Raw genomic sequence first — 21,521 nt, forward strand, 5'->3', positions numbered from 1 at the left:
ACAGTTAAATAGGCTGTAAAGTGTCTGTTGAAACAATGGCCTGTTTCAAATTTCTCATCACTCTCTTGTTGTGGATTAATTTACGTATTTATTTCCAATATTTTTTACATTACTAGACTGCCAAAAAGACTCCTGGTGATAAATGTTTCCATGCCAAATGATTAGTCATTTTAGATTTAGTGGCTCCTCGCTTAGATGGGATAAGACTGAATCAGTAACTTCAGCTACTATTTTGGGGGAAATTCATCACAATGAAACATAATGTGTTTTGGATTTGTCTGCCAAGATAGTTTGTAGGAATTTAATTCACGCAATATGATAATATTCAAAACATATTAACTTAGCACCCATATTAAATTAATTCAGATAATTGTTAGTGGGCAACAATAAATTACTGATTAACCTCCCTTTTCTAGATGGGACTTTGGTATAAGTTGCTATGATTCAATAAAGAGATAAATGGAAGAATCTGTGGTCTACAAACATGAATGAAGAAACATCCAAAACCATTGTTCAGTTTTTCTGCTTTTATGGAATATCTAGTCCAGTATTTCCCACTCTCTTTCATAATTAAGAAATTGAATTAGCAAAACCAGTCATTCACCTGATTTAGTTTTGAACTCTTTTATAGATGTCACATACCATTTTAGCAGTGAATCAAACCAGCTTCTTAGAAAAAGAGGCTTGAATTACACTTGCGACTTCTATAATTTTGTAAACAACCAATTTAAAGACTCAAAATTCATCCCATCCCTAAAAGGACCTAACAGTAATGACTGTAATGATGAAACCATTAATGACAACCTTTTAAACACATTTTTCAGTTCAGTCTTTGTATAGAAATGTCTCGTGCCCAATATTCCCTGGTCGTACCACACATAATTACAACAATCTAACACAAATAGATTTAAGAGGATAACATTGAAAAAGCAATACACAGCCTAAAGCCATCTCTATTTATTGGATCTGAGGGACTATATGCCTAATTCTTAAAAATGCTTTCCTCTGCCTTAGCAGAATCCCTAAGCATAATCTTTGAAATATCTTTCAAGACCAACTACCTGCCCAACTTGTGGTCACAGTCTTGTAACCACGGTCATCCCTATCTACAAAAAAAGACACTCCAGCTTAGTCGAAAATTATAGACTAACCTCTTTATATTTCATCACCTGCAAAGTTATGGAATCAATCATAAACCAATCTATTACTCTCCACTTAGAAACAAACTACCTACTCTCTCTAAAAAAAAATTGGTTTCATGAAAAACCTATCTTGTAGTCTGCAACTTTTTATATGTTATAAGCTGCCCTGTGTCCTCTGAGCAGGGCAGCATATAAATCCAAATAAATAAATAGATAAATTCCTATGTTGCAAAAGCATATGAACTACATAACTCGATCAAAGCAAAGCAATAGATATAATTTACTTAGACTTCTGAAAAGCCTTTTATTCAGTTGTACACGACAAACTACTTCTAAAACTGCAATCTTATGGCATTTCTGGCCTCCTGCATAAATAGATTGTCAAACAAGCAACAAATGGTCAAAATTTCAAACACTAGTGTTTTAGGGCCAACACTTTTTAGACTTTACATAAAAGATCTTTGCAATCACATTAAAAGTAGCTGTGTTCTCTTCGCTGATGATGTAAAACTATTCAACACTACTGACAATGCCCTTCAAAATGACCATGACTATGTGTCAGAATGATCAAACAAGTGGCAACGTCACATCTCAATCAACAAATGCTCTGTCTTACATATTGGCAAAAACAATCAGAACACAAAATACAAGCTGGATTGACACAACCTTGTAGATGACACTTATTCTGTTAAAGACTTTGGAGTACTCATCTCTAATGATCTAAATGCCAGAGCCCACTGTAATAACATTGTCAAAAAAGCATTAAGAGTTGTTAAAATAATATTGCGTAGCATCTTCTTTGGTAATATTGTACTTTTAAGTACAGCATACAAAACATTTTCTAGATCAATTCTTGAATACAGCTTATATGTCTGGAACACACACTACATATTGGACATTAAATACAATTGAAAATGTCCAGAAATATTTCACTAGAAAAGTCCTCTACTCCTCTGTTTACAACAGAACACCTTATGCCACTAGACTTGAAATTTTGGGGTTAGACAATTTAGAACTACACCGCCTTAGGTCTGACCTAAGTGTAGTATATAAAATTATCTGCTAAAATGTCCTACCCATCGACGACTACTTTACCTTCAACCGCAACAATACACGAGCACACAATAGATACAAACTTAAGATAAACCACTCCAAACTCGGTTGAAGAAAATACAATTTCAGCAACAGAATACATAAACGCTGTGGTTTCTCCCTGAAATACCCAAAACTTTAACCATAGATTGTCTACTGTTGACCTAACTCAATTCCTAAGAAGTTTGTAAGGGGCCTACCGTCCCTGTCCTAATGTTTCTATGTATTAAAAACCATCTCATGTATACATGTATACTTTTATTGTAATCTTATATATGCTTGACAAAATAAATAAAATAAATGGAATATTTTTAAAGAATAATAAGAACAAATAAGTTTAGTTGATTTAGAAGGAAAGAAAGAAGTTGAACCTCTTATATTTTTGTTATAATTGAGCTATAGAGGCATTGCTTTTGACCCAGGTACATGGCATTTATCAAACTGGCATTCCAATGCTTTCATATTTCTTATTTAACAGCTGAACAGAGGCATTAGGAAACTCAGAGAGCCTAATAGGCAATTCCCACTGTAGCTCTGCAGATACTTCTGTCTAATAAATCAATTAGGAAAGAACATATGTAATACTTTTGTTTTTCCTAACTACTACTTCTTTTCTTCTCCATTGAGAATCGTGACCAGCAGCCTTTCCTCAGAGACAGAAACCAGGATTATTAAGATGTGATAACAAACTAATGTAGTGCATTAAGAAATTAATCTAATCAGACCAGTCAAAAGATCCATGAACAAACAATGTTGTATGAAATGCCTCTCTATCAGAAGGTTTTATGCATGTATCAAACATACAGTCTAGTACTAGCAAAACCTACAGAGAAGGTTCTTTCCCTGGGCCCCACCAACCAACATTGTTTAGTTGATGGGATCTGGAGAAGGCCAACTCTGTGGGACCTAATCGGCCGCTGGGATTCGTGCAGCAGAAAGCGGTCCCAGAGGTATTCTGGCCCGATGCCATGTAGGGCTTTTTAGGCCATAACCAACATTTTGAATTGTGACCGGAAACTGATCGGCAGCCAGTGCAGGCCGCAGAGTGTTGTTGAGACATGGGCATACCTAGGGAAGCCCATGATTGCTCTCGCGACCGCATTCTGAGGAAGTAGCATGATTGCATTGTTCAGATGCCTACCTTGTTCCAAATACTTGTTTTTATCATTTGAACTGATGCATTTATTTCATGAGTTTGTATACTATTGAATTCACTCAATATCTGAGTTTGCATACATTATCATCATAAATATAAAACACAACATACTGCAAAAGACAATTTAGCACCAGAAACTACATTTCCATAAACTCTCAAATGTTCACAACTCTTTGCCCATAAGGTCTGTTAAAAAAAAAAGTCAGCTTTTGATTACCAGTCTAACAATATAGCACATTAGCCCATCTCACAAAAAGCAACTATGGGCAATATGCAACAATCTAATAAAGCAACAAATATAAAACAATAGGCATAAAAATATAGAAATCCATACTAAAAAATAATTATTATAAAAACAAATCTACAAATCTCAGGCAAAGAAAAACTAAGACTGGACATATCAGCAACTGAGCCATTTTAAGCATATATCTGGAAATATCAGGCCTGATAACATAACCAGATTTTTAGAGAGTTCCAAAATATAGAAAAGAATGAAGCTAGTTTTATGTGGCAGGTGGGAAATTAATAATGTTCCATAATGCTCAAGGTCACTCATGCCCTCATCACCTCGAGGCTTGACTACTGGAACGGTCTCTACATGGGGCTACCTTTGAAAAATGTTCGGAAACTTCAGATCGTGCAGAATGCAGCTGTGAGAGCAATCATGGGCTTTCCCAAATATGCCCATGTTACACCAACACTCCGCAGTCTGCATTGGCTGCCGATCAGTTTCCGGTCACAATTCAAGGTGCTGGTTATAACCTATAAAGCCCTTCATGGCACCGGACCAGATTACCTCAGGGACCGCCTTCTGCTGCACGAATCCCAGCGACCAGTTAGGTCCCACAGAGTAGATCTTCTCCGGGTCCCATCAACTAAGCAATGTTGCCTGGCAGGACCCAGGGGAAGAGCCTTCTCTGTGGCGGCCCCGGCCCTCTGGAACCAACTCCCCCCAGAGATTAGAACTGCCCCCACCCTCCTTGCCTTTCGTAAACAACTTAAAACCCACCTCTGCCACCAGGCATGGGGGAATTGAGATCCTCTTTCCCCCTAGGCCTTTACAATTGTATGCATGGTATGTATGTATGTATGTTTGGTTTTTTATATTAATGGATTTTTAATCATTTCTAATACCAAATTACTACTGTACACTGTTTTATTGTCGCTGTTAGCTGCCCCGAGTCTCCGGAGAGGGGCGGCATACAAATCCAATAAGTAAGTAAGTAAGTAAGTAAGTAAGTAAGTAAGTAAGTAAGTAAGTAAGTAAGTAAGTAAGTAAAGAAAGAAAGAAAGAAAGAAAGAAAGAAAGAAAGAAAGAAAGTAAGTGAGTGCCTTTGCAGAGAAGGCACATTTCTTGAGATATCCCCAATGCAGGTCCCTAGCTGATTTTCTCTGCCCCCACTATAGGGACAGAATGATATAAGAGTTCCTTAGATAGCCCATTCTAATGGGATGAAGGACTTTAAAGGCTAAAAAACAATACCTTGAATTGGACACAGAAGCAAACTGGCAACCAATGCAGCGTGTAGATGAGAAGTGTTGTTCCAGGAATGAGCTTAACTACCCACATCACTGAATTCTGTGCCAGCTGAAACTTCTGGGTAATATTCAAGGAGAGATCTACGTAGAACGCATTACAATAGTCCAATTTGGAGGTGAGTAGGGCATGACTGAGTGTAAGAAGGGCTTGCTCATTGTATTTACGGCGATTAGAGAATGTTAAAGTACTTAAAATTCTAACCAGTGGCCTCAATAATTTCCTTTTAAGCATACAAGTTTAATAAATTATTGCTCTTGCACAAAAAACCAAGTTAGTAATGAATATAAATGAGAAAATTACTTTATGAACATATTTGACCCCTGTAAAATGAGTGATATTCTTTAGGAATTCCGTTTTAGGAGGAGGATAGAGGAGGTAGAACTGCCAAGGCTGCTTTGCACTGGGAAATAATAATGTAGTACTGATGATAAATAAAAGTAGTTGGATAGTTGCTTGGATCATAGTCAATTATGCTCTATTTCTTTTGCACTATAACATTTTTAGAAAATATGCATTCAGCTGTATTTTTCAGTGCAAAGAAACATTGGCCTAATTGCTTCCACAGGTGGAAAATGTTTTCCCCCCACAAAAATTATTATTATTTGCCACATTTAACATACCACTTCATATACCTTCAGTATGTCTTAACATACATAAATTCAAATACAATCAACTAGATCACATTCCATGTTAGTTTTATATTATTTCATCTGTATCCATCTTTCCTCTTTCCACTTCCCTCCTTCTATCTCAGGCAGCTATTCCGCCTCTACTACCTACTTTCTTACTCCTGGAATAGCGCCGGCGGACTTACCCACCGGCGGCGTTTGCGGGAGGGGCCGGGAAGACACCGGACCCCATGGCGGCCGCCATCTTTGTTCTCGGGCGAAGTCTCGCAACGCGAGAGTTGGGCCTGCATAGGCCCGGCTGCTGATTGGTCCGGGCGGGGCCTGCTCGCCCTATTTAAGGGCGAGCATGCCCGAGGCTCTGCCTTTTCGCCCGGACCATCGCCCCGAGCAGACACCCGCCCGCCCTCCCTATTTTACAGTGTGCTAAGGTGGGTCACCCCTAGGGGGGCCGAATGGGAATTTTTTGTGGCTCTGCCTGTTCGCAGGGCCGTTTTTTCACCCATTCCACACTGGGATGATGGATGTGCGGTTAGGGGGTGCTTGCATTTATTAGGCTGATTGGCTTACCTTTGGTCATTTGGGTAGGCAGGTTAGGGGCGGAAAACTGGGTGGTGGTCTAGCAACTGGTGTTCTCCCTTGGGCATCTTTGGGGATGATTGACAGGTTCTCTCCAAGCTTGTGGTGGAAGCGACCTGAGCAGTTGGGGGGAACCTGTCTTTGGGTCACGCACCTTTAAGTCCCCTGTTAGGGGTTAGCCGGCGTGACCCCCCTCATGCAAGGCATGGCAGGGTCTCAGGTGAGGGAGGGGTCCCTCACCTGGACTAGCATCGAGCTACGCCCATAAGTTGCCCAGGAAGTTTATGTGACGTAACTTTTCCGCCCCGGAAACAATTGTTTGATCCTGCAGGTCCATTGTTTGGGTCATAGTTGTTATGCAAATTTTATGCTGATTTATGCTAATTTATTTGAATAAATTATGCTAATTTAATTTAATAAAAATGACCCAGTTAAATCCAGCTCTTGTGTCCATGTCATTACTCCGCCTCTCCTGCAAAATGTTGTTCTTTCTTTGCCCAGTTAACAGCAAAAAATTAAAATGAAATGAAATGAAGAGAATAATAGTTGTGATAATGTTACCACCTTTCTAGTCAAATGAAAATTGATGAGATGAGGGAAAAGGAGAAATCCATAAATTTTGTCTGAAAGACTATCCTAAGATGATGAGCCTTTAATTTTCCTGATCTTTAATTTTGGACGTATATTTTGTCTTCAATTTATTTATGAAATGCAAGTAATTAAGTAAAGAAGAAGAAGAAAAAACCCTAGAACACAATTCAATAGCTACTGTGTGATTCTTGGCAGAGGGTTAGTCTATTTTTAGCCATAGCTTTATTGTTTATTTATTTATTTATTTATTATTTATTATTTATATTTGTATGCCGCCCTTCTCCGCAGACTCGGGGCAGCTATTTATTGTTATTTCCTACATTAATGGATGCAAGGCACATTTATGATTGAAATATATTTTGACCATTATTCACATAATATATTAATACCAGGTTATTATTTTTTAGGTATTATTATTGTTTGAGTATATGGTCAGATACTAGTATTAATCTGTATTTGTTTCTCACAAATCATGTTTAAACTATTTAAGCTATTGCAAGAAAAATCTGGATTGCCTAGAATTATAAAATGACAATATATTAATGAAATCCTGTCTTTATCTCATAACTTTATCTGGATCCATTAACCAATTCTGAAGTTCCTGAAATACTATTAATATTGGAATACATTTTGGGTGATTTTAATTAAAAAGTATTTTTTACAGATAGTTGAAGATTAACATTAAGCTGCATATTTGTATTTGCAAAACGCTGAGATAAAATTAGTTCAAAAATATTTTTTTAGAGTTTAAACATACAGAAAATGTTTTTTTTTAATTAAAAATAGCTATTTATTTCCTTATGTAGAAAGTATAACAGATGTAGTGGTATGTTTACACATATATATCTATTTTATTATATTGCCCTGGTTTAGCTTAATAGTTATATTTTTGTGAGTATCATTTTACAAATTTCAATATAATTTAAACTAAATGTAATTTTAAATTATAGGGAAAAGTTGAACTTCTCCCTATGTAGAAACTTATGGATTTATCAAGATCACAAAGGAAATTATTCTTAATGCTGGAAAGACAATGTAATCTAACAATTACAATTTCAACATGTAGTTATGGATTCACTTTTTATTTATGGATTAGCTGGCCATTTGTACAACAGAAAGATGTTTCCTGAACAATTATTTCACATGCTCAGGGGTAATTGATATGCTTAAAATTATTTATAATTTGGGAATGGGTATCTTTTTAATTTTTTTCCCTTTCCCCTCTTTTTGTATATATTAAAGCAACATAAAAAAGTAAAAAAAAACATTCCCTGCTTAAAGACATATTTCCAAAAGAAGCATGATTTGCTCTTTTCCAAGCTGCCCTTATTACACTTTTTTTCCTAGCAATAAATATGGATCTTTTCTTTAATTCTCATCCTAGGCATTCATATAACTAATGAAGCTACCAAGGATAGTCCAACCTACTTTGCAGTCAGATCCTCAGCAAAGAAACCAACCCTACCATTACCATCCTTGAGCAAACTACAGCAATACCCTCTAATTTTTTAACATGAACAATCATAAATACTTACAATACTGCCACATGAAACTTTTGTTTTTAATCAAAATAGGATAAAATGTACAAATCAGATATCCCAGAGGCAAGACAAGATAACTAAATTTCAAAAATCTAGATTCTGGGCTTTGGCACAACAGTTTTTGAGACAGCTAGGTTGCCAATATGAGTTGAGCCTACGCCAATGTGCTGCATTCTATTCTAAGGACAATACTAGTCAATTTGTGCCAATTCAAGCCTATATGCCTCTAGATACAATACATACTGAGTTTTACCCAAGCATGTTGACCCTTTTCTATTCAAATTAGGACTTCACACTGAAAGAATATTGCAGGAGAGGTGGAGTAACGACACGGACACAAGAGCTGGATTTAAAACTAGGTCATTTTTATTAAAATAAATTTGCATAATTTATTTAATTAAATTAGCATAATCAACATAATTAACTATGACCCTAACAAGGACCCGCAGGGTCAAACAATTGCTTCCGGGGCGGAAAATGACGTAGAATAAACTTCTGGGGCAACTTATGGGCGTAGCTCCATGCTAATCCAGGTGAGGGACCCCTCCCTCACCTGAGACCATGCCATGCACTTGCATGTGGGAGGTCCCGCCGGCTAACCCCTACAAGGGGAATTAAATGGGCGGGACCCAAAGAAAGGTTCCCCCCAACTGCTCAGGTCGTCAAAACCACAAGCCTTTGGAGAGAACCTGTCAATCATACGCAAAGATGCCCAACGGAGAACACGCAGTTGCTAAACCACCACCCAGTTTTCCGCCCCTAACCTGCCTACCCAAATGACCAAAGATAAGCCAATTAACCTAAACGGGTGCAAGCACCCCCTAACCGCTTTATCCGTCTCCACAGTGAGGAATAGGCGAAAAAACGGTCATGGCTAAGGGGCCAGCCAAAAATTCCTATTCGGCCCCATAGGGCGACCCATATTAGCACACTGTAAGATAGGCAGGGCGGGTGGGTGTCTGCTTCAATTGAAGAGTCCGGGCGAAAAGGGAGAGCCTCGGGCCTGCGCGCCCTTTTATAGGGCAGGCAGGCTCCGCCCGGACACGTCATCGATCAGGCCACCCTGGCCTGATCATCGGCCGAGATCTCGTGAAATCTCGCGAGATCTCGGCCGAAACCAAGATGGCGGCTACGCCATGTGGCCGTTGTCTCCCCGAGCCTCCCGCAAAAGGCGCCGGTGGGTAAGTACCACCGGCACTATTTTGCAACATAGCAATAGCACTTAGACTTATATACCGTGTCACAGTGCTTTAGTTTACAGCATTCTTTGAGTGGTATGTAGAGTCAGCATATTGCCCCCAACCAGTGAGGGGCTACCAAAATTTTTACTACCACACTGTGGATGTGGCTTATGCAGGACACCCTGCCTTTTTTTTCAACATCTTTCAGGGTACAGTAGTACCTCTAGATACGAGTTGCTCTACATGCGAGTATTTCCAGATACGAGCTAGGAGGGGAGAGACATTTCTGTTCTATTCCCAAGCTGAAATTTGGGATACGAGCCGAGCGTCCACTAGGTGGTGCAAGAATCCTTGCTCTTGGTTAGAATCCTTGCTTTTGGTTATCTCCGAGGGGGAAAAAGTTATTTGTTCCAGAATACGAGTTGCCTCGAGATACAAGCTCCCTTATGGAACCAATTATGCTCGTATCTAGGGGTACTACTGTAAATTGGGCACTCAGTTTTCGCTACCCTACTCAGTTTCCCCTCATTCAGGCAGTAGCCCACCCCCTGCCCCCAACAATCTCAGTCCTCAGTTTACTGACCTCAGAAGGATGAAAGACTGAATCAGCCTTGAGCCAGTCAGGATCAAAAGAATCAAATGCAATACTCCATTCTACCCACTGTGCCACCACAACTCTTAACATAGTGTTTATATATCCCACTAGCAAGAAGGTGCAATGAAATGACAACTACATAGTACTATACTAATATACATATAGCTGCTATATGCTACTAGCAGGAGTATAGCTTGTCATAGTTCAGAGAAAGATTACATCATGGTCATATCACTGAAAACACCTTTAGTTAAAGTAAGTATTATTGAGTTCAAGGAAGAAATGGCAGATGTAAATGGTTCCATGGAAAGCAGAACGAACAACTAACTGAGGTGGAATGAAGATCCAGCAAATAGCTTAGATCTTCTTGATCTTGGTCTTTTTCTGCCGTCAGTCTTCTATGTTTCTATGTTTCTGGACGAGAAGACAACTTTATTTATTGTATTTTAAGAAAAGGTGAAAAATTACTAAAATTGTTGACACTTATGTGATAAATGAGTAAATATTCTTTATATATTTATTTCAATTTTGTTTACTGAATTCTTATTTTTTCTTTGTTTTCTATTTCTCATTCTAGTTTTCCTTTCTCCCCCTACATCTGCTGTTTCTATTTTTTAGGGGTTTTTCAATTTGCATTAGTTTTTACTGTTCTAATTATAATTCTTAATAAAGTTACTATTAAAAGACAAGCATTATTAAAACATATATAACTACATTAACATCTAATTATATGCTCATAAGGTTATTTTGAATTAGAAGTGCAGAATTAATTGCTAAACTTCATAGCCTAAAACTAAGCAGCATATTGGCAAAATGCAGCTAATTTTAGGAATGCTATAGAGCAGTGTTTCCCAACCGGTGTGCCGCGGCACACTGGTGTGCCGCGAGACATGGTCAGGTGTGCCGCGAAGAAATAAGCTCAGCTTCTGGTCTCGCAACATTTTGTGAAGAGCAAAAAGTTGTGAGACCAGAAGTTGATCTTCCTTCTTTGCGCCTTCCAAGTTTTCCGGCAGCTGCAGCGCCCCGCCTGGCTGGAGCTTCCCTGGTGGTGGCGGCAGCAGGTGAGCTTTGGGGCCTGGTGGGAGGGCGGTCAGCTGTGAGGCGGAGCTCCGAAACAGGCACCGACGGCGGTGGCTGGAAATGCTGGAATTGCGTGGCTGGCACTTGCCTGCTGGCTGAGCCAGGATGGAGGCTCCAGCCCCACGTCCATGCCCAGTGCAACCCCAGCATGTACGGCGTCTAGCAACACGTCTAGCCACCGCCGTCAGTGCCTCGTTACGGAGCTCCGCCTCACAGCTGACCACCCTGCAGCTGCCCCACGGCTACTGCCCGCGGCCGCTGCCGCCACCCTCCCACCATGCCCCAAAGCTCACCTGCTGCCGCTGCCAGGGAAGCTCCAGTCGGGCAGGGCGCTGCAGCTGCTGGAGCCCACTGGCCTGAGAACCTACTCCCTTCAAGCCCTGTTCGCATGGTGGTTGGTTATACTTTGAAATGGGTGAGATGAGTGAAGCGCCGAAGAGCTCGAGTGCGCGGGCGGCCGCCCCCTTTCCATCTCACCCAAGGAAAAGAGCCGGTGGGGGAGGCAGGTCCCACTGCCTCCGAAAAGCAGCTCAGCGATGGGGTCGGGATGCGAGACCCCATTTCTCCCCACCCGCAGCTTCAAATAGAGATGTGGAGAGGAAGCAAAACTCTGCGGCCCTTTTCGTGAGCTGGTATTTGGGCCCCTTTGGAGCGAGCACCTCCTTCCCACATTTGCCCTGGGTGCAAATAATTCGGGAGTTAACACTTTTGGAGGTCTTTCCACCCCAATTTCTTCCCGTTTTAAGCCTCGGCGCGGGAAGAGCCTTTTGTTCTGCCGCGGTTCGACGGAGCCGTCCTTTGAGAAAGCTGCATCTTTTCTCCAGCGCTTTAAAAAAAGACTGAACCGTTTTCGATAGCTTTTACGTTTTGTAGCTGCTGCCTGATCCTCAGTCTGCTCCCCATTTGCAGAAGAAAGACTCCCGGGTTTTGCAAAAAAAAAAAGAGGTGGGAAGGAGAGTGAGGGAAAGACATAGAGGGAGGGAAGGAGGGAGAGAGAAGGAGGGCAAAAAAGAGAGGAAGGAAGGGAGAAACAAAGAGAGATGGAGAGAGAGGGAGAAAGAGGGGGAAGGAGGGTGAGGGAAAGACATAGAGGGAGGGAAGGAGGGAGAGAGAAGGAGGGCAAAAAAGAGAGGAAGGAAGGGAGAAACAAAGAGAGGGAGAGAGAGGGGGAAAGAGGGTGAGGGAAAGACATGGAGGGAGAGAGAAGGAGGGCAAAAAAGAGAGGAAGGAAGGGAGAAACAAAGGAGATGGAGAGAGAGGGAGAAAGAGGGGGAAGGAGGGTGAGGGAAAGACATAGAGGGAGGGAAGGAGGGAGAGAGAAGGAGGGCAGAAAAGAGAGGAAGGAAGGGAGAAACAAAGAGATGGAGAGAGAGGGGAAAAGAAAGAGGAAGGAAGGGAGAGAGAGAAAGAGGGAGAGAGAGAAATAGAGCGAAAGGGAGGAAGAGAGAGATTTTTTTTGTCCAAACTTTTTTCTAGTGCCCCCCCCCCAGCTCAATGTTCCCCAGGATTTTGTAAATGTGAATAATGTGCCGCGGCTCAAAAAAGGTTGGGAAACACTGCTATAGAGCATTTAGAATAAATAAACTGCTGGGAATTTGCATGAGAAATAAAGTTTTTAGGGTTGAGAAAGGATAGCTTAGAAAGTGGAAGACTTGCCATAGTTAAAACAAGAAGAAGCAGTATAAAATATTGTAAAAGTAACAATGAGGGAGACAGAAAGAAAATCTGGGGATCATATTCTGGAACTATGAAGATAAATAACAAAAGATTCTTCAAACACATTACAAAAAGAAAACTAATATGGAAACTATTGGTCCCTTGGATGAAGATTCAATCAACTTTCTAGATTTGTATTCAATCTTATACTAATTCTTTCTGTGTTTACATGTTTACATGAAGACACTTTTATGGAGGTTTGGGGTCTCATTCCCAGATATAAGAACTGAAATTTAGAGATTAAGTGATATATTTAACTGTAGAGAATGGCATGCTAACTACAGAAAGTTATACTTTAAAAAAATATATATATATTCAATTTACTTTATGCTCTTGATTTAAATTTAGAACTCTCAAATATGTGAATAAAGCTTTTTTTTAAAAAAAATTCACTTTGTTACTTGTTGAGAAATAGCTTCCTTACCTTTCTCTTATTAGTAGGACTGACATAAAGGTAACTCAGCACAGTCTTTAGTCCCACCTTGTCATTTAGCTTTTCATATGTTGTACCATAATCTGTGGACCTGAAATAAAAAGAATACATTTAGTGATTTCAGAAAATAAATAAAGCATAAAGAAAAGGGATGAATAGAATACAGTGGGGGAGGGGAGAAGAGAAAAACAAAATGTAAAAAGAAGTAGCTTCCAAATTCTTTAAGGAAACACAAATGTTAAATTTATTTGTAACTCCTATAAAGAAGATTGAAAGCTACTCATTCTTATATTTTACTCTTTCTAATCATTAAATTAATTAAACATCAATTCCTTTATTATAGTTTCAGCAAAAAGTCAAAATCAGTTTTATTCTGGATATTCCTTGAATCAGTCTCTTATTCCATGCAGTTAAACAAATGACAAGTTGATAAATAATTTATTCATTATGTGTGGTATATAGTTGAATTTTGCTTCTGAAGCAATAGGTTAAATTACCGTATTTTCCGGCGTATAAGACGACTTTTTAACCCCTGAAAATCTTTTCCAAAGTGGGGGGTCGTCTTGTACGCCGGATATAGGACAGTGGCGCCTATTTGCGATGGCTGGGAGAGGCGAGAACACCGCCTCCCAGCTGGGCGAGCCTGAGCCGAGCGCAGGCCCGCCCACACGCTGCCTTTGGCACCACAAGCGTGCCTGTCCGGCCGGGGAAGAATCGCCCCGGCCGGACCTCAGTTTCAGCTGGGGGGGGGGGCGAGAACACCGCCTCCCAGCTGGGCGAGCCTGAGCGGAGTGCAGGCCCGCCCACACGCTGCCTTTGGCAGCACAAGCGTGCCTGTCCGGCCGGGGAAGAATCGCCCCGGCCGGACGTCAGTTTCAGCTGGGGGGGGCGAGAACACCGCCTCCCAGCTGGGCGAGCCTGAGCCGAGCGCAGGCCCGCCCACACGCTGCCTTTGGCAGCACAAGCGTGCCTGTCCGGCCGGGGAAGAATCGCCCCGGCCGGACCTCAGTTTCAGCTGGGGGGGGGGGCGAGAACACCGCCTCCCAGCTGGGCGAGCCTGAGCGGAGCGCAGGCTCGCCCACACGCTGCCTGTCCGGCCGGGGAAGAATCGCCCCGGCCGGACGTCAGTTTCAGCTGGGGGGGCGAGAACACCGCCTCCCAGCTGGGCGAGCCTGCGCAAAGCGCAGGCTCGCCCACACGCCGCCGTCCGTGCCTCGGTTCCGTAGCTCCGCCTCACAGCTGCCGCTGCTGAGAGAAAAAAAGAGGGAGAGAGGGGGGAGAGAAAGAGATAGCAAGAGAGGGAGAGAGAGGGGGGGTTAACAACAGAGGGACAGAGAGAAAGAGAGAGGGAGGATAGCAACAGAGGGAGAAAGAGAAGGAGAGAGAGAGAAAGAGAGAGGGAGAGGGGGGCAGAAAGAGAAGGAAAGAGATAGCAAGAGAGGGAGAGAGAGAAAGAGAGATGGAGAGAGGGGGAGAGAAAGAGATAGCAAGAGAGGGAGAGAGAAAGAGAGAGGGGGGAGAGAAAGAGATAGCAAGAGAGGGAGACAGGGGGTTAGCAAGAGAGGGACAGAGAGAAAGAGAGGGGGGATAGCAACAGAGGGAGAGAGAGAAAGAGAGAGGGAGAGAGGGGGGAAAGAGAGAAAGAGATAGCAAGAGAGGGAGAGAGAGAAAGAGAGAGGGGGGATAGCAACAGAGGGAGAGAGAGAAAGAGAGAGGGAGAGAGGGGGGAAAGAAAGAGAGAAAGAGATAGCAAGAGAGGGAGAGAGAGAAAGAGAGAGGGAGAGAAAGAGATGGCAAGAGAGGGAGAGAGAGAGGGAGAGAGGGGAGACAGAAAGAGAGAGAAAGAGATAGTAAGAGAAGGAGAGAGAGGGGGAGAGAAAGAGAGAAAGCAAAAAAAAAAGAGAGAAAGAGAGATAGCAAGAGAGAAAGAGAGGGAGAGAGAGGGGGAGAGAGAAAGACTTTGATCATTTCCCCAGGTATTTTTGTACCTACTTGACCAACATTATTAGTGGTTGCAAAATTGAATGTATGAACTTGTTCATTTCAATAAAAAGAGCCAGGGAAATGATTGAATGTTAAACTGGATGCATTTATTTCTGCCTGTTTGTATTTGTTCTTATGTTTAACCATTGAAAATGTACTTTTCCTCCAAAAAGAATCATATTTTCATATTTCTTAGGCAACATTTTAAAATAACTTTAAAAGCTGAGGTCATATTATTCACCCTGCTCTGTATCATAGCACACTGCACAGTACTGAAAATTGGCAGGGTCACTAATTAAACCCGACAAGTTAAAATCTGTTTAAGTGACATTGCAAGAGGATAAAGACAGAAAGTGCGGAAAGAGGAAAAAATGGATGGGCTGTTTGGATTGCCATATCATGATATCACATACAGATTCTCATTCCATAATAGATTCTCACATAGGTGTCAGCATGCTGCATGTTAGACTGAAAGATACCTACAGAATAGATGGTAGGAGAAAGGAAAATAGCCAGGTTCACCTTTTTGTGTTGACAAATTATGATGTTATAATAATAAACTTAATTGTGGTGAGGAGAAATATGAGAGGCAGACAAGACAGATAGACAGAGACATATGGAGAGATAGACAGAAGAGTGCTCCCACTTGGCTCTCTCTCTCTAAATAATTCATTCATAATTTTAACAATAAGATCTTCATCATCAGTAATTAAAATATTGTGTTATCATGTTCAGAAATGATTTTTTTCTCAATGCAAGTACATCATAGACCTAAACTCAGTTTTTGACAGTCAGAAGAGGGGTAGTCTTATACGGCGAGTATATCTCAAATTCTATATTTTAACTGGAAAAGTTAGGGGGTCGTCTTATACACCCAGTCGTCTTATACGCCGGAAAATACGGTAGATAATATATGAGCACATTAGTGCTTACTGGGCTCCTTTACAGAAAGAAAGGTTGATTTTTACTAATTCCCACTTCACTTCAGTATGCAATCTGTAACAATATAATACCCCTATCAGATAACTAGAAAAAAGGTTGGTTTGCTTTCTCTAAACTGAGGTTGTCCAAAGAAAGAACTTTCTATACAAAAAGTTAACTTTTCCCTATCAGAGAAATCAAGGACAATCAAAATCCGATCAGAGCATATTCAGGCTGTTGTGTATCCATTCCATAAATGTTTATAGGATTGTGATAAATACATTAAAATTATTAACTAGGTTTAAGATTCTGGGGGTTATATCAGATGGAAAATGTTCCCAAACATCTCTGGGAACCAATTATTGCTACTTTGTATCAAATTCTGCCAAATTTCACTTATTTTATGGTCCCTGATTTTTTAAAAGTGGTAAATATCTATGATATTCCATATCCATGGAAATGATTATACATATATAAAGGGCCACATACAAATTTGAAACTCAAAGACACCATGCCATGGGCTTTTTCTACCTGAGAAGAAGTTCAGTATATGCAGTTCTTATTTAATTATTTTTTCACAGTTATAACACTGATCAGAAAGTAACTTTGCAACAACTACTTGCATTTATGATCCTCACGGGTCTGTAAAGCACATAGAAATTGAAGTAATATAGTCCACTCAATTAAGCTTCACTCAGAGCTGTCTCAATGACCAAGTTGATGGTCTCAATTGTGTCGATAAATGATGACTGTCATTTCTCCCCCCTGAGGATATGACAGGTTATTTGAAGAACAAAGTTGATTGTCTGAGCAGCTGAAAATTCCTGAAAAGAACTTTCTTCTCTATTCTTTCTCTTTTTTCTTATTATTAGTCTTGTTTTGCAATTTCAAGCAAAAAATAGGTTTACTTTATCTTCTAAAAGAAAACTGGCAACTTTTATCATTATCCACAGAATATGGAGACAGAATCTTCCACAACATTTTCTCATTCAATAATGCAAAAGTCACTGCAAAAACCTTAGTTCCCTGGTATTTCAATTCCACAACATTCATATTGCAGACACAAGTAGTTCAAGGATGAAAAATGTCTGATTACCATATTACCTGGTAATTTATGACTGTGTTAGTTGACTTCCTATGGTTCATTTATTCTGTAATTAATATAAACATCCATGTGCTATGTTTTTAATTTTTATAAAAGCATCAAGGAAAATAGAAAAACCTCAGAAGTATATATCTTCTCATACAAATCTACATTCATGTCATTCTACACAATTACAATCCATTATTTATTTCTATTTAAATGTAGTAAAAATAGAAAATTATACCTATACATTGGTGTTTGAGATATAATTTTCTAAATTGTACTGCAATAAGAGTTCTTATAGAAAAATGCTTGTTTTAGTATAGAAAGAGAGGTAAGTCCTTTGTACTATTGAATGACTGGCAAAAATTAGATTTCTTTCCAACCTTGTAGTTTTTTATTTTAATTATAGAAGCAGAAAATATCCATTTTCATTATCTTGCACTAAGTTTCAAACCGTAGTTTATAATTGAAAAGAACATGAATATCTACAATAACCACTGACCTTCTAGAGCACAATCAATATGCAAAATAATTTCTGTCTCAAAAGGAACCACTAGAGCAGTGTTTCCCAACCTTGGCAACTTGAAGAGATCTGGACTTCAATTCGCTGGCTGGAGAATTCTGGGAGTTGAATTCCAGATCTCTTCAGGTTGCCAAGGTTGGGAAAACTGCACTAGAGCACTGGAAAGTAACACATGAGCAGTGATATATTTTGATCACCACAAGTACAATAACAGCATGAACTCCTCAGTTCCTACTGGAAGATATGCAAACACCCCCCCTTGCCACAGCTGAAAGATGTTTCTCTAATGTGAGCTGTGGATGGAGGAGGATGCCCAGGGTGATGGATGAACAGATAGAATTGCCCTTGGGAGGCAAAACCCACAGCCACTCCGTCTTATCAGGGTTGAATTTGAGTCTGTTGACACCCATCCAGACTCCAACATCCTCCAGACACCGGCACATTGTTGACTGGACATGGGGTAGAGATGTACATTTGGGTATCATCGGCGTACTGATGATACTTCACCCCATGCCCTTGGATGATCTCATCCAGTGGTTTCATGTAGATATTAAATAGCAAACTAATTAAATAGATATTAAATGCAAACTAATGAATCCAAGAAGCTTTGTAAACAAAATACCTAAACTGGTTCTCTTATTAAAAACTGCTAATTTTGACATTATATTTGTCTGTGAATCATGGCTAAATGCATCTCTTTTTTGACTGCATTATCATAGTAAGAGACTATCATGTTTACTGATCTGATCATGAAATCCGTAGAGGAGGGGGAGTTGCCATGTTCTATAAAATATCACTAAACCTAAAAAATATCCAAGTTAGACATGACTCAATCGTCCAGAAACCATCATCTGTGAACTTACGCTGAATACCACACTTCGCTTCCTACTATGCTATAAAGCCCCTGATTATGGCATCACACATGCAAACAAGTTAACTTCACTATTAATGTGGGCAACTTCCTATCCACACCATCTCATTTTTCTTGGTGACCTCAACCTACCTAATATTAACTGGACCCTAAATGAATGAACAACTGAACCCATATACTCAATTCTTTACAATACTATTAGCAATCTAGGACTCGAACAACTAGTAACAACTAATACTAGATTCAGCAATTGTCTTGATTTCATCTTCTGCAACAGTTCACACTCAATTTATGGACAACAGATAAACAGTGACTACAGTATGATTGACCTTTGTCTCAATATACGTCCTTACAAAAATCACCATAATAATAGGACAACTAATTTCAACTATTAAAAAAGCCAATTATGTCATAGATGCCAACCTCTCATCACTTGATTGGCAGACATTATTCTCTGGTGTCATACTGCTGAAGACTACTACAGTAGACTATATGTAACATTAATAATCACCAAACCAAGAAAAACAAATTACCCATAAAAACAAGGAAGCTCCAATCCATTAAAAAAAATTCCTCTTTGGCAGAAAAACAAAACTGGCTACATTCTTTAAAAGCCATTACAAAAATCCATGCCACAAAATAAACACTGTATGCACCAATTAGCACATTAGTCAAGAAGAAAATATTCTGCTTATGAAATCCACATGCTCCTTCTATAACTTTGTAAACAACCAACTCAAAGACTCAAGATCCTTCTCATCTCTAAAAGGACCAAATGGTAAAGAATATAATGATGTCGCTCTTAAAGCCAACCTCTTTAACACATTCTTCGGCTCAGTCTTTATATACAATAATGGCTTATGCCCAATATTTCCTAGTCATATTACAAGTAACTACAACAACCTAACACCAATCTATTTTATAGAAGATAATGTTGAAAAGGCTTTATACAACCTAAAACCATCCCTATCCATTTGACCTGATGGACTATGTGGATACTTCATAAAAGCTCTCCTCATCAATATTTATTTATTTATTTATTTAGATTTCTATGCCACCCTTCTCCTTCTCCTCAGACTCAGGGTGACTCACATTTTTTTAAAAAAAGTACAACATCTAGAAATCTAAATCTAAAAACATTCTAAAACCTCAATTTCTTAAAACCAGTCACTCACATTCACCCAATCGTACATATAAATTCATTCATCAGCCAGGGCTAGATGTTAAACTTACTGGCCACCGTGTCTTTAAAACCTTATGGAAGGTGAGGAGGATGGGGACCACCATTCCCCGTAAGCTGCATCCGTGAGCAGGCGTGCACCCCCAAATACCCCCGTGCGCACCCTTTTCCATGGGCGTGCACTCCCCATCCCCCTGCCAGCCTGCGGGGGGGGGGGCGGGGAGGTGCGGCAGTAAGAGGAAAGGGAGCCGCGGCCGCCCCTGCCTCCCCACGGTGCCTCCGGCCAAATGCGCCCCTGGCTTCTCAGCCCTGCCCCCCACTGCCCGATCCGTCCCCTCTCCTCTGCCGCCGCTTCCTGCCTTGGGGTGCGACTTCTCTCGTGGCAGTGGCAGCTGCGGGATGAAAGCGCTGCCAGCCAGCCAGGGGGCTGCGAGAGAGGGCTTTCTCCGCGGGCTTCGGGAATGCCCGCCCCGCCCCTCTCGTAGCCCCTTCGCTGGGAGCGCTTTCGTCCCAGACTTCCAGCACGGGGGCTGCAATAGAGGCAAGGCAAGCATTCCTGAAGCGCTCAGAAGAAAGCGCTCTCGCAGCCCCCTCGCCGCCTCAGAGCTGATCACCCTGCCCCCACCCCAGGGCTACTGCCCAATACCGCTGCTAAGAGAGAGAGAGAAAGAGGGGGAAGAGAGAGATAGCGAGAGAGAGAAGAGAAAGAAAGCAATAGAGAGAGAGAAAGAAAACAAGAGAGAAAGAGAGATGAAAGGGGGGAGAGAGAGCTAGCAAGAAAAAGAAAGAAAGCAAGAGAGATAGAAAGAAAGAAAGAGTGAGAGAGAAAGAAAGCAATAGAGAGAGAGAAAGAGAGAGAGAGAGAAAGAGAGAGAAAGAGAAAGAGCAAGAGGGGGAGAGAGAAAGAGAGAGAAATGACTCTTGATTTAAAGCATATGGTAAAAAGCACCCAAATAATAACAGAGAGAAAAAACTCCAGTTGTGTGTGTGTGTGTGTGTGTGTGTGTGTGTGTGTGAACTCTTGAACCATTTCCAATAGCTCACCTCTAATTGGAAATGGTTCAAGAGTTCACACACACACACACACACACACACACACAAGGGGGGAGGAGACAGGGATGGAAAAAGAGAAGATAATAATAGTAATAGATTTTGGTTTTGTTTTATTATTGTTTTATTATTAATTTATTTTAATAAAAAAAGAAGGGAATTTTTTTCTTATTTATTTATTTATTTATTTATTTATTTTTCTATGCCGCCCAGTCCCAAAGGGACTGTCGCTCAGACAATATACTTTTCTGCCCACACCGAAAAAAAATTGATGTACCTATTGACTTAAATCTTCAATGCAACTGGAATATCCCTTGTATGATCGCACAAAATTATTAACTGAACATGAAGTAATGCCTAAGGAAAGTGGGGTCTATTATTATACCACAGTTCTGTTATTTTCAATTCTTTCTTATAGTGTCTGGTTACTCCATATTCCCTTCAGTTTCTTCCTGTAGTACAGCAAACAGAGAACAGTAATTCGGAATTTTCACTGCATAAGAAAACAAAGTGAGCTATGTAACAGCAAAGTGATGTACTATTTGAAATTGTATTACAAGAGCAATTGTGAGATCAATAGGACACTACTGCTACTCCCCATAATATTATATCTTAAGCCAATTGTGACAACTGG

The 21,521-nt window shown here is 40.5% G+C and overlaps 1 protein-coding gene across 1 annotated transcript in view; it reads right to left on the reverse strand.

Moving 5' to 3' along the window:
* The window catches only part of LOC139167804 (VPS10 domain-containing receptor SorCS3-like), a 624,967-nt gene that overhangs the window by 337,114 nt on the left and 266,332 nt on the right, over nt 1-21,521 (reverse strand). The window contains exon 3 of the mRNA XM_070752751.1: nt 13,264-13,363. Coding sequence (XP_070608852.1) covers nt 13,264-13,363 — 100 coding nt within the window. The remainder of the gene's footprint in view (nt 1-13,263; nt 13,364-21,521) is intronic.

This window comes from Erythrolamprus reginae, chromosome 5 (assembly GCF_031021105.1).
Source record: "Erythrolamprus reginae isolate rEryReg1 chromosome 5, rEryReg1.hap1, whole genome shotgun sequence".
In the NCBI taxonomy this organism is placed as follows: domain Eukaryota; kingdom Metazoa; phylum Chordata; class Lepidosauria; order Squamata; family Dipsadidae; genus Erythrolamprus; species Erythrolamprus reginae.